Here is a 15,539-nt window from a genome sequence, read left to right on the forward strand (position 1 = left end):
TTAAGCTGCTTTTAAGCATCTTGTAATCGTCGTTCCAACACAGTGTGTTTGATTTGATTCGTAGACCCCGAAAATGGTGCCGCGCTCCCACAATGCATTGCGGCGTGACGTCAACTCCAAAGCCCTATAATATGGCAATATGCGTTTTGAATAATTAAACGGCGTTTTTTACGCCATTTCTTAACCAAACGGGTTAGGAAAGTGGCGAATTTTGGCACTAATGGCTTGCCATAGTATAAAAGATCCCAAGGCGCAAGTGCATCTTTTCAGACGAACTGCAAAAAAATTTTCCTTCGTAACGACCGAGTACTGGTAATTTTTCTTATCCAGATGAAGCATTATTTCATGTATAGTCACCCCTAAGCTATATGCTGATCCAGGTAAGTCAACTTCCTGAAATGTTTTTCTCTGTCTCTTTAGATGTGGTCCCAACTCTGTCTCCTCACAAGAGACTCAGCAGCGGATTAAAATCCCCAAATGGACATTTCTGTTACACGCTCCTGATGTTCGCACACAGACGTGCGACAGATACAGGTGTTGTGCCAAAAAGTGATTGTCTGCCAGAAACTGATTGCCGTCCGCGGGAGCGCGCGCAGCTGCTTAAAGCTTTTTTATTTATTTATTTATTTATTAACAATTGGAACAATACAGTCACAAACAAAATAACACATTATAGTGCAAATGAACTCTCGTGGAGGATAAAAAAAAGAACACAGTCAATACAACAAAACTAACAGCAAGGATATGGGGGGAGGGGGCTAGACAAAAGATCCACAGTATTAACGGGGAAGAAATTAAAAGGAGCACAGGTTGATACACAATATAGGGAATAATCAAAACAGTAGCAAATGGGAAATGTCATCATAGATTGCGGCAAATCTGCTTGACTTCAGTTTTTTAAGTGACATGAAATAATGTTTAAAGTCATTGATGAACCATGTAAAGGATGGTTTTCTATTCCTCCATTTACAACAATGTATATGGTATTTACCTAACAGGATGACAATGTTAATCACAGTAGAGACAGATGGATGTTGTTTAGCCATATAGAAAATAATATCAGAAATATTAAACTGGGGAATATCGTTGATCTTGAGGGATAACCAGCTGTGTAGTTCTAACCAAAAGGCAGCTGACACAGGACATGAGAAAAACAAATGGTGTAATGTTTTACAGGCTGAATCACAAAATGCACACTGGTTAACCTCAAATTTAAACCTCCTCTTTAAAAATTCAGACACAGGATATATATTATTAATTATCTTGAAATGAGTTTCTTTTACTTTTGGGGAGACAGGCCACTGAATGAATTTTGAGAACGCCTTTTCCATGAGTGACTGGTCCCCATGAAGGGCCTGCAAATATCTACCTGAGTTAAACCCCTGGAAAAGAATAGATTTGAAATTCACACTGATAAATTTATTGTTACATTTACTATCATTTAGGATGCAGTTACCAATTTTTAGGTTTGGCAGCGCTGGATTGACCTCAGAGTGTAGCATTGTTCTAAGGGACTGTTTGAGATGTAATATTTGACATATGACCCTTCTGAATGACATCCACCAAGTTTGAAGCAGAAATAGTATCTCAGTGACAAGTTATAGTCCACAATCACTTTTTGGCAGGTCGAAAATGGCATATTATGGGTATTAATGGTCCTTTAATAGTTATTCAACAGTCCTTAGTGACTGTTTGAGATATAATGTGTCACATGTAACCCTTCTGGAGGATATCCAACAATTTTGAAGCAGAAATATTGTTTCAGTGACAAGATATAGGCGGCAATCACTTTTTGGCAGGTTGGAAATTGCATATTATCAGTTTTATCGTTCCCTTAATGGTTATTCAGCAGTTCTAAGGGACTGTTTGAGATATAATATGTCACATAGGACCCTTCAGAAAGACATGCAGCAAGTTTGAAGCAGAAATATTGTTTCATTAACAAGATATAGGCGGCAATCACTTTTTGGCAGGTTGGAAATTGCATATTATCAGTTTTATCGTTCCCTTAATGGTTATTCAGCAGTTCTAAGGGACTGTTTGAGATATAATATGTCACATAGGACCCTTCAGAATGACATGCAGCAAGTTTGAAGCAGAAATAGTATTTCATTAACAAGATATAGGCCACAATCACTTTTTGGCAGGCTGAAAATGGCATATTATCAATGTTAATGTTCCTTTACAGGTTATCCAGCAGTTCTAAGGGACTGTTTGAGATGTAATATTTGACATATGACCCTTCAGAATGACATGCAGCAAGTTTGAAGCAGAAATATTGTTTCAGTGACAAGATATAGGCCACAATCACTTTTTGGCAGCTTGAAAATGGCATATTATCAGTGTTATTGTTCCTGTACAAGTTATTCAGCAGTTCTTGGAGAGGTTTTGGGATACAATATATCACATGTAACCCTTCTGGAATATATCCAACAAGTTTGAAGCAGAAATATTGTTTCAGTGACAAGTTATAGGCCACAATCACTTTTTGGTAGCGCTAAAATGCCATGTTCTCAGTCGTTATTCTGCACAAACAAGAAAGAGTCATGGTGATACTGGCACAATAGGTCTTTATTGTTTTAACTACTATTCGACAGTCTTATAACAAATATGAACAACGAGAGTAGACATACTAAACCTGTAGGCATTAATTATTCCATCGTGATGCGTGTAGTCATACACACTGAAAGCAACCTTCTGATAGCGTCATAATTCGGTTACAAGAAACGTTAAAGCTCCATAAATGCATACCTTTGCCTAATAACAAAGGCATAAATGTGTTTGGGTTTTTCCCCCCCACGTTATATCAGTTGCACGGAAGTAGCTGACAACGCAAGTAATCCGGGCGCTGCAGCTTTAAGCAGCTGCGCGCGCTCCCGCGGACGGCAATCAGTTTCTGGCAGACAATCACTTTTTGGCACAACACCTGAAAAGGTGACGCTATTTTCTGGAGGCTCAGTAGGTGGTGATTTCATACCTGATGATCTCTAACATGGGTCTTAACCTGCTTCGGAGCCGGTTAGCGTCACATCATGTGCAATAACGTAGCTACTGTTTCCCAAAATTTAGAAACAAATCCGATCAGTTTAAAGATTTAAACAAATCCATTAAAGTCACCTGTTTCAGGTGGAGTCCAGCCTCCTCTCAGGAAGCAGCTCACCTGTGGGTCAGTGTTTAGTTTCCGGTATGGAGCGGAGATTCTTTCTCTTATGCAATGTTTGAAGAATCTGTGAGTTTGCTTTGATTCTTTCTCTAACAGTTCGTCTTGCTTTCTGGCTGTGAATTTTTGCGCAAGATGCGGTCATCTTATCCGTCTCGTACCGCAGGACAAACGCTGGATCGCTGTGTTTGAACAGAAATTCACACAGTTGAAATCAAACATGATAAGCAGCTGATGTGTGGTGGACGTCTTCGAAAAAAAACTGAGTTTTTATGTCTTGTAAGAGCAGAGTGCCGCTTTTTCCTGTCACTTCTTTGAAAATAAAACTACATTAAAGCTTGATTTTAGCGATTTGGTCAGATTGTCAAGTTCAGGTTCTTACAAATGTTCAGTGTTTCGCTAACATGATTCCCAGTTTCAGCAGCTTTCCACTCTGCTAAAACATGCGAAAATAAGTATTGACTGTAGAGCTGCAGCCATCACATGATTAACTGACAGTAAAGGAATCCTGACCATTCAGATCGTTGTTAATCATTTTTGTTTTGAAGCAAAATCTGCTGGGAGGGCTTGATGCATATCTTTCTTGTTCCTGATACTACACTAAATATTTTTAGACGAGTGATGCGGCATTCACCAGCTTTTGACATTTTATGAAACAACAACAAATCTAAAAGATAATTGGCTGGTTAATGGTGAATGTAATGATTAGTTGCAGCTCTTGATGGCTGTCCACATTAATCCTGGAATTTACAGAGATAGATTGCTATTAGATGGAAAATGCTTCTAACAGCAAATTCGTGTGTGCACAGTTTTCTGAAAAGTAACCAGGATTAATTATTGTGTAGCTTTAACACTGCTGGCACTCTGAATAATGGATCAGCTGAAAAGCTGCTTCACTGACTGAATATCAGTGGATTGAAGCTTCCATTCAGAGTGAACCAGGTGTGTCGGGGAGTCATCCTGTGTGCGACAAGATGACTCCCCGTTCAGCACCAGTGTTGGAGTCCTTACTGAAAACAAGTAACGTATTACACATTACTCGTTACTTTTCTAAAAAGTCATGCCGTGCATTGCTTAAATACTTGCTGGAGAATGTAATTAGAAAGTAGGTCATTACACTCCTCATTACATTACTTACTTTCTTGTTACTTTCATTACTTACTTTCTTGTTATTCCAGAAAATAACCTGAAACACACTGTCTAAAACTGACCAGGCTACAGTCTCCCACACTAACACAAACAATGAGGAAACACTTGCAATCTTTTTTTAGTGTTTACCTGCAGTGTGAACAGAAAGTGAAAAATGCAAAGAAAAGTTAAAAAACAGCTAAAGAGACTTAAGTGGGATCACCAGAGTGATTAAGCTGTTCAGCCTAAACAGGTAGAAACAGTTCAGGGTCTGGTTGCAGAGCTGTAGTCAGCATTCAGTCAGTGCTATCATCACTATGTGTTTTTGGGTAGCAGTGTGTTTGCATGTTGTCTGCATAATTTCATCCTAATGTGGTTGTTTCTGTTCTGGACGCTGTTTGCATTCAACCATCGTGCTCATGTCCTTTTGGGAAATAAAAACAATGTCATAAACTCCTGAAAAGTTGCTGCAGCAAGAGTGTTTTTATTTTGCTTTCTGTCTCACCTGATTGATAAATCATCAAACATTTGTAATGTAAGTGACCGCATAATTGTAATGTGATTACAGTAGTGTGTTACTTTGTAATGTTCAGTACACGTAATGGAAAGAAGAATTTCAGTTGGTGTTCATATGAATAATTTGTGTTTCCTCTGCAGATGTGGAATTCCACAGCATGGATGAGCGTGAGGACAGAGAGGAGGGAGTCCCTCCCTCTAAAAGCACTCTGTGTGAGGAACAGGAGATCCAGCCCAAAGCTCAGAGGTGACATGACATCTGTAAATATCGCAGCTGAGCACTCACATCACTGCACCATCATTATTTACAGAAAAACTAAACGTTGACCTGGACCTAAAGTTAAAGAACGAGCTGAGCAGAAAATTATTTAATATTTCAAAGACATTCATGTAACACAGAGTAAGTCATTCTCAGGATTCAATCAGAGTTAGAAAATACTTCATAAGATAAATTGTTTGAGTTTTTTAAGATTTTGATTGTTTGTTAGCCATTTCTAATATAACGTGGTCTACAAATGTAATTTCATATTGTTACTCATCATTCATTCTTACTCATTATTCAAACATGTATAATCACATTTTTTTTTTAGCATTTTCTGTCCAACATGATTTTACTGAATAGTTTTTTCTTTCAGTTCCCATCAGCGAGCTGAACCCAGCTGTGTGTCCTTAAGAAGCAGCCATTCAAAGCAGTATGATATTACATTTAAAGAAGAAGCTTCTGCTGTGGAGAGGTAAACTGTATCCAAATGTTCTAACCAAATCTGTTTTTCTAAATAAATTTAAGAAATGTTTCATGTCATGGTAGCTCAGTTAAGTTCATTGGACATTCATCTGACACATAGTAAGTAGTTCTCACTATTTAATTAGGTTTAAATAATATTTCAAAATGTTTTAATTGTTTAAGATTGAGATATTTTTTAAATATGTAATTCTATTGTAAACTGGTCTACATTTGTAATTGAATATTTTCTTTTATTCTCTTTATTTACATGAGCATATATTCACATTTTTTTCTTTTAGCATTTTCTGTGTGAGAGGATTTTAACAAATATTATTTTTCTTTCAGCTACCATCAGAGGCCTGACCCCAGCTCTGTGTCATTACAGAGCAGCCATTCAAAGCAATATGATATTATATTTAAAGAAGAAGCTTCTGTCGTGGAGAGGTAATCTGCATCTAAATCTCTAACTGATTCTGTTATTTCTGAATAACTTCTCCAAATGTTTCCCGTCAGACCGGCTCTTGTCACACATGTTTCTGTGTTCATATGTGATTTTGTGTGTGCTGGATTTTTTCCACAAACACAACAGTCTTAATGAGAGCCTTTCTTATCTATAATGAGCCTAACTGACTGTTTCCCTTTCTCTCATGAGCTTCCTCTTAGCCACCCCATCTCATAGCATCACTGTGGTTGTTGGCAGAGTTCTGAGATTAATAAACATTGTAATGGTCCATGCACCCCCAACACACATCAACTGTCAGGATCCTTGAAAGATAGCACCTTAATAATTATACAGCAAGTACTGTGAGGGCATTTATTGTTTTCACTGTCTGTGTCAGATAACACAGGGCACCTTCAGAGCTCCAGACATTAGCAGGAAGGCATTGTTTTGTTAGTTTGGGTGTTTTTTGGTATAACGTGGAGGACCAGTTTTGTGTGATTATACTTTTGATTCATGATTCCTCCACAGAGTGGATCAGGAGACCTTAGAGGTTCCCAGTGGTCGGTCTGAGCAGCAGCATCAAACACACCTGGACTCCATATTTGTGGTTTGTACATGCACAACAGCTACTTTTACATTTATTCTCTTCTTAGTCATTTGGAAGTTGAGTGTGTGGGTTGTAATTCAGGAGGTAAAGCTGGTTCTCCTTCAAACAGAACGCTTGTGTCAAATTTCAGCCTGCTCTAATCTGCATGCTGTACATGGTACATATGACAAACACTAGTTTCTTCTAGCATTGGAGGTGAGGTAAGGTGAAATGGAAGCACAATTAAGCACAGTTTAATACTAAACTTATTTTTACAGAAGAATATAAAACTTTGTGGTTTAGCCTTACTGGTGACTAATTTTACTTCGACAGATACATGTTTTTCTTCAGCTGCTGGTTTGTGTCTAGTAAACTATTTGGGTAGATAGATAATTGGAAACCATTTTGTTAAAAAACGTGTCTGGTCACAAGAAATGACAATGATCCTGTTTTGTACTGTGCAGCTCTCATATAGAACCAGATGTGGTAAAAGTACAGATATTCTGTACTTAAGTAGAATTACAGATACCTGGGTATCTGAACTACTCCAGTAGAAGTACTGAAGAAACTTCATTACTTTAGTAAAAGTGAACAAGTACAGGCTCCGCAATATACTCAAAGTAAGAAAGTAGCAAGAATCTCCTTGAAGGACATTTCTACTAACCATTTGTGTACAAAGCTAATTGAACCTCATACATTAGTACATGAGAATACAAATATTATTCAAATCATAATTTTAATTCTAATAAATATACTCAAGTTTATTCTGTTATTTAGGTCACATGCAGTGAAAGAGAATTTAAAAACGAAGAACTGTTTTTTTTGTTGCCTGGACTTTGCCTGCACCTGAAGAGGAAAATGAGTACAGTCAGGGGTTAAAGTTGGAGCTGGCATGTGAAGGGACCACAGTTTGTGGTGTAGTGGCTCAGTGTGGGGAAAAGAATCACAGCTCACAAAAATTTGTATTGTCAGATCCAGTAGATTTTTGCACAGGCTGTGTTCAGCTGATTTAATCTGAATTGTTGAATTCAACAAACTGGCAGCAGTTTAACCAGCTATTTGAATGAATCTATCATTATCTTAAATGCATGTTAGTCTACTGTGCTTGATGTAACCCAACACTGACCGGCCGCTGTGCAAAAATAAAAATAAAATGAATTTGCAATAAATTTGCAGAAAGCTAACCTCTTTACAAACTGTAACATTTAAATAACACAAAATAAGTATAGCTTAGTTTGTTTTGCAGGATGATTGACAATATGAAAATACATTATTTATCAAAACACATCATGTGCAGATCCAATATGTGGTTAAAAATGACAACTGTGTCACTGAGCAGGCCTTACCTTTAAATCTAACTTCTCTTCCTCCTGTTCTGCCTTTCCTTCATCTTATCTCATGCTCTTTTCTCTCCCTGTGAAAAACAGCAGCTGGACCTTTAGCTTGCAACACACTGTGAGACAAACTGCACACAAACAGTTTGAGTTTGCTGACGTTTGTGGAGCTGATAGAAATGTCAAATATTAAAGTACCTGACAGTTAAAAAATGTGTACTTCCTTTATGCTCGCTCCTCTTCTGTAGAACTAACTAAATGTTTAAGTACCATGACCACAGTTTATGGACACGTGCACCATTCCAGCCCACTTAAACCCCTGAGTATAAATGCTATCGATGAACCAAAAGTAACAAGTCTGTTTTGAAAATGTAAGGGGTAGTAAGTACAAATATTTGTGTTAATTTGTAGGGAGTAAAAGAAAAAGTTGTCAGAAAAATAAATACTGAAGATACCTGACACATTTACTTAAGTACAAAGTATTTCTACTTTGTTACTGTACCTTATTATCCCAAAAGTGCACTTTAGAGTTTCTGAAAGTAAAATAGAAGAGAAAGCATTCAGCTGTCAGGGCTCCCTCGTGTGGAAACAGCTCTCAGTTTGTGTTCAGGAGACAAATGGCTGCTCTAGTTCTAAGATTAGCCTTAAAACTTTGATGTTTGATGAAGCTTATAGTGAGGACTGAATGAGGTGATCATTAACCATCACTTAGTTATGCTGCGGAAGGCTTAGGTTCCTGGAGGACTTCCCATGATGCACTGATTATGTCCCCTCTTTTACTGCTTAAGCATTTATAAATCATCACTGCATTTAGTCTTTTCTCTTTTGTAGTTTGCGTTTTGTTCTCTTTATTGTTCCTGGGTCTTTATACTTTTCATTTCTTTTTCTTTTTTTTATTTCCCTATGTGTTGCAACTGCTTGTGTTTATGGGGTGACCAGGTAATTTTTAAAGTATTCTGTTGCAGCTGCTGGAGGACAGCATTGTCACTTATGTGAAGAATGAACTGAAGAAGATCCAGAAGGTTCTGACTCCAGATTACCCAGAATTCTTAGAGAGTCAGAGGGAGGATGAGGAGATGTTAGAGAGTGAGGATGAAGAGCAGAGGAGGAGCAGCCGAGAAGCATTGGTTAAGATCACACTGTTCTTTCTTAGGAGAATGAAGCAGGAGGAGCTCGCTGACCATCTGCAGAGCAGTAAGAGGATGCGTCTAAAGATTCATGCTGTTTGATACATTTATTAATGGACCAATATATACTAACAACATATGAACTTGACAAGTCCTTGACTTCTATTTTTTGTCTGTTTGTTCCTTCACAAACATTTTTTAGGAATTTCCAATCGAGTCAAAGTGAGCTTAAATCAAAACTGAAGAAGAAGTTCCAGTGTGTGTTTGAGGGGATCGCTAAAGCAGGAAACCCAACCCTGCTGAATCAGATCTACACAGAGCTCTACATCACAGAGGGAGGGACCACAGAGGTCAATGATGAACACGAGGTTAGACAGATTGAAACAGCATCCAAAAAATCAGATAGTTCAGAAACAACAATCAGACAAGAAGACATCTTTAAAGGCTCACCTGAGAGACATGAACCAATCAGAACAGTGCTGACAAAGGGAGTGGCTGGGATTGGGAAAACAGTCTTAACACAGAAGTTCACGCTGGACTGGGCTGAAGACAAAACCAACCAGGACATCCAGTTCATGTTTCCATTCACTTTCAGAGAGCTGAATGTGCTGAAAGAGAAAAAGTTCAGCTTGATGGAACTTGTTCATCACTTCTTTCCTGAAACCAAAGGATCAGGAATCTGCAGCTTCGAAGACTTCCAGGTTGTGTTCATCTTTGATGGTCTGGATGAGTGTAGACTCCCTCTGGACTTCCAAACCTTTGAGACGCTGACTGATGTAACAGAGTCCACCTCAATGGATGTGCTTCTGACCAACCTCATCAGACGGAATCTATTTCCCTCTGCTCGCCTATGGGTAACCACACGCCCTGCAGCAGCCAGTCAGATCCCTCCTCAATATGTTGACATGGTGACAGAGGTTAGAGGGTTCACTGACCCTCAGAAAGAGGAGTACTTCAGGAAGAGATTCAGAGATAAGAAGCAGGCCTCTAGAATCATCTCCCACATCAAGAGAACACGAAGCATCCACATCATGTGCCACATCCCAGTCTTCTGCTGGATCACTGCTACAGTTCTGGAGGATGTGCTGGAAACCAGAGAGGGAGGACAGCTGCCCAAGACCCTGACCGAGATGTACATCCACTTCCTGGTGGTTCAGGCCAAAGTAAAGAAGGTGAAGTATGATGGAGGAGCTGAAACAGATCCACACTGGAGTCCAGAGAGCAGGAAGATGACTGAGTCTCTGGGAAAATTGGCTTTTGAACAGCTGCAGAAAGGAAACCTGATCTTCTATGAATCAGACCTGACAGAGAGTGGCATCGATATCAGAGCAGCATCAGTGTGTTCGGGAGTGTTCACACAGATTTTTAAAGAGGAGAGAGGACTGTACCAGGACAAGGTTTTCTGCTTCATCCATTTGAGCATCCAGGAATTTCTGGCTGCTCTTCATGTCCACCTGACTTTGATCAACTCTGGTATTAATCTTCTGGAAGAGAAAGAGATGACATCTCAGAACTCTGAAACAAGAGATCCTACACCCTTCTACCAGAATGCTGTGAACAAAGCTTTACAGAGTACAAATGGACACCTGGACTTGTTTCTCCGCTTCCTCCTGGGACTATCACTACAAACCAATCAGAGTCTCCTACAAGGCCTGCTTACAGAGACAGGAAGTAGCTCACAGACCAATCAGGAAACAGTCAAGTACATCAAGGAGAATATTAATGAGAATCTGTCTGCAGAGAAAAGCATCAATCTGTTCCACTGTCTGAATGAACTGAATGATCGTTCTCTAGTGGATGAGATCCAACAATCCCTGAGTTCAGGAAGGCTGTCTACAGAGAAACTGTCTCCTGCTCAGTGGTCAGCTCTGGTCTTCATCTTACTGTCATCAGAGGAAGATCTGGATGTGTTTGACCTGAAGAAATACTCTGCTTCAGAGGAGGCTCTGCTGAGGCTGATGCCAGTGATTAAAGCCTCCAACAAAGCTCTGTAAGCAAACGCGTTCTCATCCTTTTGTTTTGAAAATATTGATTCTACTTTTCAAAAAAGCAGGCATGCAAAATTCAAGAAACCTAAATAGTGTAATGGCTGCTGGCAATTTACACTGCTCACATAGGCGTAACTTTTAAATTAAATGGTCATATGCACTCACAATCAATTGTAGGATATTTTTAATGTTTCATAACGACAGAAAGTATTAGCATTTCTGGAAAATATCCAGAATATAGATAAATTACCCTCAGTTTGAGCCTGTTGTTAAGAAATTTCAGGTTCACTTTTCATGGAGCAGTGTTATATCTTTCTGGCCTGACTCTATGTGCTGGGTGACTGAGAACCTAGATAGACGACAACAACAACAACATAGGTCTGATATCTCAGCCCCCTAGAATCAGGTTGTTCACTCATGATTTTGTTTCTAAGTCAGGAGTTTTGTTTTTCAATTCTAATCCTTATAATTTAGTCAGCAGACTGTATGTCTTCTTTTGATGGTACTGAACATAGCTCAGTCTCAGTGTAACTAACCTTCATCGTAACCCCTTATCTTATTGTTTAAATCTCTATTATGTCTGCTATGATACCATCTAGTTAGGAGGAAAAATTTGGACTGCACAGCTTTTTACAGAGACACTTTTTTGTATAGACAGTCCAGTCTTTAGACTGGAGTCCAGACACTCCAGTCTAAAGGTATGTTTTCAGAACAACTAAAGTACAAGGCAGAGGAGGTGGGGCTCCCAAACATTAAGTGCTGCCCTTTCTGTTTCCTGAAATAGACCAATCAAAAGAGAACTATGCTTTTAGGAAGAGTAGTTTTAAAAGAGAAAGGTCTAACCTGCTTGTTTTAGAAAGGATTAACTAAAAGTCTGCATTAAGGATTGCTATGTGATTAAACAAGGAGCTGTACATAGAAACAAAAATCACAGATTAAAATCAGGAAAATGACCAGCAGTGGTGTATGCTTGTACCAGTGAAGTGGGTACTGAACTATATCTGCCAGCTTTGTATAAGTATTGTAGAGGCTAATCCTATGCTTGAAGCCACTGAGATGTTCGTTGGCGGGGGTGACGCGGTGTCACTGTTATGCATTCATTTATTAAACTTGATGCAGTTCAATAATTCCAGCCTTACTCATCTTGTCCTTTAGATTCTTTATTTTCACAATTTAACATAGCAGTGCAGCAGTCACAAACTGTTCATGTAAAAGTGTTTCTCACACACAACAGTTAAATATGTGTGTCTACCTTAAATACTTTCACATAAACATACAGAAAAACTCTAAAGGTGACCTCTAGCGGCATACATAAGGTATCAACCCAAAAATGGCTCCTACAAGTATTTTGACTTACTAAGAAAATGTGAAAGTGTTCTCTTTTTGGTCTAAACTTAAATTAGGTTTTTACTTATTCACAAGTTGTGACTTTATCAAGGAAATATTTGCTTTTCTCGCTGAGTGTCAAAATAAAAGTTTTACATATTTTTTTTTTTTTTTACAGACTGAGTGGCTGTAACCTCTCAGAGAGAAGCTGTGAAGCTCTGACTTCAGTTCTCCGCTGTCGGTCCTGTAGTCTGACAGAGCTGGACCTGAGTAATAATGACCTGCAGGATTCTGGAGTGAAACTTCTCTCTTCTGGACTGGAGAGTTCGCATTGTACACTGGAAACTTTGAGGTCAGGAATCCGACTTTTTCTCTGATTTTTTAAAAGCGTAATTATATTATTGCATAGACAGTTCAATTTTAAAGCAAAATTTATCTTTATTAAAAATGAATGTACAACAGAGCTTTTAATCTAGTTTTGTAATTAAACCATTACTTAAAAGGCCTTTACATGATCCAGCTTATAAGCTAATTGTAGGATAATTTCTAATCTTCCTTTCATTAAAAACATCTGAGGAGTTCTTGTAGGTCAGTTTTAGGCTTTAGAGTTCATTATAACACAGAAAGAGCACTGCTGAAGGTTAATATTGATCTTCTTATGGCCTTTGACAGTTGACTCATCTCTGTGCTTGTCCTCCTAGACCTCAGTGCTGCATTTGATATAGTGCATTGTACTACAGAGGCTAGAATACAATGTTTTTATTAAAGGAAATTGGCTACAATGATTTGAATGCTGTTTATCTGATGGATTTCAATTTGTTCATGGAAAAGTGTTTCTCACACACAAAGGTTAATCTTCAACTTCTACAGGGCTCAAATATATTTTTATGTTATATAAAGTTCACTGTAATAATTCAGAATAATTATTGTGGATTTTTTTTTATAATTAAACAACAACAACAAACAATACAGATCAATATCATTAAATTTAGAAACATACTCTTTCCAGAGTCAGTCTAACGTACAAAGGCCTGAACGTTCAGGCACCATCATATCTCAATGACACTTATGGCATCATATTTTACCAACAGAGTCTTTTGCTCTCCCTGTAGTTCTTGGATCAAAATAGTTCCTAGAGTTTCCGAACATAGATGTGCGTCATTACACAATTTAAGACAACTGGTGTTATCTGTCTAAATGATCACATATAAATAAAGCTAAACTGAAGTGAATGAGTAGATGGCTGTGTATCACAAAAAGAAAAAAGCTTCAGTGAAGTGTTCACAGATGGATTGTTGTTTTTTGTGTCTTCAGTCTGTCAGGCTGTCTGATCACAGAGCAAGGATGTATTTCTCTGGCTTCAGCTCTGAGCGCCAACCCCTCCCATCTGAAAGAGCTGGATCTGAGCTATAATGATCCAGGAGACTCAGGAATGAAGCTGTTGTTAAGTGGACTGAAGGATCCATGTTGGAAACTAGACACTTTAAGGTATGAGGAGAATGTTTAACAGTGGAGGAAACATTTTCTGTGTCCTCACTTTGTTTCTGTTTGTTTCATAAAGATATGATCTGAGCAATCACAAATGCAGGGACATTTTTTCTTTGCTCACAACAGAAACGTTAGTCGAGTTTACCAGTAATGACGTATTTATGCTGAAGGCTGTAAATCAGCATTCGATGCCTGTGATCTTTGGGCCCTCAGGCATGAAAATGATTGCATGATCTCAGGAACATGCTGACATTGTCTCTGAGGCAAAACTAATTTAAAACGGACTGATATTATATGGCCTAAGGCCTGCAAAAAAATCAGTAAATACCAATAAAAGGTCACAGAGTGATTAATGTTCTCTGTCATTTTAAAGCAAACAAGAAGAAAACAGGATAAAAACTGATAACTGAGTGCAGTATCTGCAATGAACATATGAGTATGCTAGTAAAGGACATATATGAGTTATTCAGTGCTGACTTAAGCAGCACCTCAATAAAAGTAATGAATCAGGGTAGCAAAAGGATCTTGATGATATTCTCTTCACTTATTATCATACTATCAATACAGTGCTCAGCAAAATTGTTGAACCAAGGTTTGACGTTATGGATTTACTGCTATGAAAAACAATCCAACAACTGCCTCAAAGAACTGAAAATCCATTAAAGTGTCTTTGTGAAAAAGTTGGACTGTGTGTGCATGCTGAAAGACGGCGGTCTGACCCCTCTCCTCCTCTCAGGGTGGAGCCGGCTGGAGTCCGATGGTTGAGACCAGACGGTCTGAGGAAGTGTAAGTTTTTAACATTCATAAAAACAAGGCGGCACAGATTTAACTATTTTCAAACTGTTGCATCACTCAGTCATATCTTTGATGTCATCAAAACGACAACATTGTTGTGTTTGTTGTCTCAACCAGATTCCTGTCAACTCACAATCGACACAAACACAATAAATAAATACCTCAAACTGTCCGACAACAACAGGAAGGTGACACAGGTGAAGGAGGTTCAGTCATATCCTGATCATCCAGACAGATTTGATTACTGGTATCAGCTGCTGTGTACAGATGGTCTGACTGGTCGCTGTTACTGGGAGGTTGAGTGGAGTGGAGGGATTGATATATCAGTGAGTTACAGAGGAATTGAAATGAAAGGCGACAGTAAAGACTGCGTGTTTGGAAGGAACGATCAGTCCTGGAGACTGGAATGCTACAGCGATGGTCGCCCTCGTTCTGTGTGGCACAATAACGGAAGCATGTCTTCCTCCTACTCCTCCTCCACGTCTTCTGCCTCTAACAGAGTAGCTGTGTACGTGGACTGTCCTGCTGGCATTCTGTCCTTCTACAGAGTCTCCTCTGGCACTCTGATTCACCTCCACACCTTTAACACCACATTCACTGAACCTATTTATCCTGGATTTGGTTTCAATCCTAATGCATCAGTGTCTCTGTGTCCTGTTTAGTATGAAGAAGCTCCTCCTGTTAGAGAAACACAACTGTTTTCTATCTCTTTCACTCAGAAACGTGTTCTCAGATTCATCGACTGTTCTAAATAATTTATTTTAAATGTCTTCCTCTAAACGAAGACGCTTTGTTGTTTTCTGTCATTTTCTAGTGAAAAGCTTCAGTAAATATCAGTATGTTGTGTTTTCATGATTTAGTTTATGTCATCTGTAGATAAGACAAAATGTGATACTGGAGAGGAACCACTGAGCTGCAGGGATTT

At 38.7% G+C, this 15,539-nt stretch overlaps 2 protein-coding genes across 3 annotated transcripts; both read left to right on the plus strand.

Moving 5' to 3' along the window:
- The first annotated feature begins 3,076 nt into the window (after positions 1-3,076).
- LOC121812258 lies at positions 3,077-9,119 on the plus strand. The gene is made up of 5 exons (XM_042213884.1): positions 3,077-5,051; positions 5,440-5,538; positions 5,874-5,972; positions 6,499-6,577; positions 8,856-9,119. The coding sequence occupies exons 1-5, from the start codon at positions 4,963-4,965 to the stop codon at positions 9,117-9,119; spliced, it is 630 nt and encodes a 209-aa protein (XP_042069818.1). The 5' UTR covers positions 3,077-4,962.
- Positions 9,116-15,362, plus strand: LOC102293748 (NACHT, LRR and PYD domains-containing protein 12-like). 2 transcript variants are annotated; one of them, XM_014329127.2, is made up of 5 exons: positions 9,116-11,007; positions 12,510-12,683; positions 13,646-13,819; positions 14,556-14,605; positions 14,732-15,361. In XM_014329127.2, exons 1-5 carry the CDS (start codon positions 9,131-9,133, stop codon positions 15,274-15,276), a joined length of 2,820 nt encoding a protein of 939 aa, XP_014184613.2. In that variant the 5' UTR covers positions 9,116-9,130; the 3' UTR covers positions 15,277-15,361. The 2 variants fall into 2 exon arrangements, with proteins under 2 accessions (XP_014184613.2, XP_042069835.1); XM_042213901.1 differs by having other exon boundaries at positions 14,556-15,362.
- Positions 15,363-15,539: the final 177 nt, after the last annotated feature.

Source organism: Haplochromis burtoni, unplaced genomic scaffold, assembly GCF_018398535.1.
Source record: "Haplochromis burtoni strain Fernald_Lab_line unplaced genomic scaffold, NCSU_Asbu1 Contig_494, whole genome shotgun sequence".
NCBI classification, from domain to species: Eukaryota; Metazoa; Chordata; class Actinopteri; order Cichliformes; family Cichlidae; genus Haplochromis; species Haplochromis burtoni.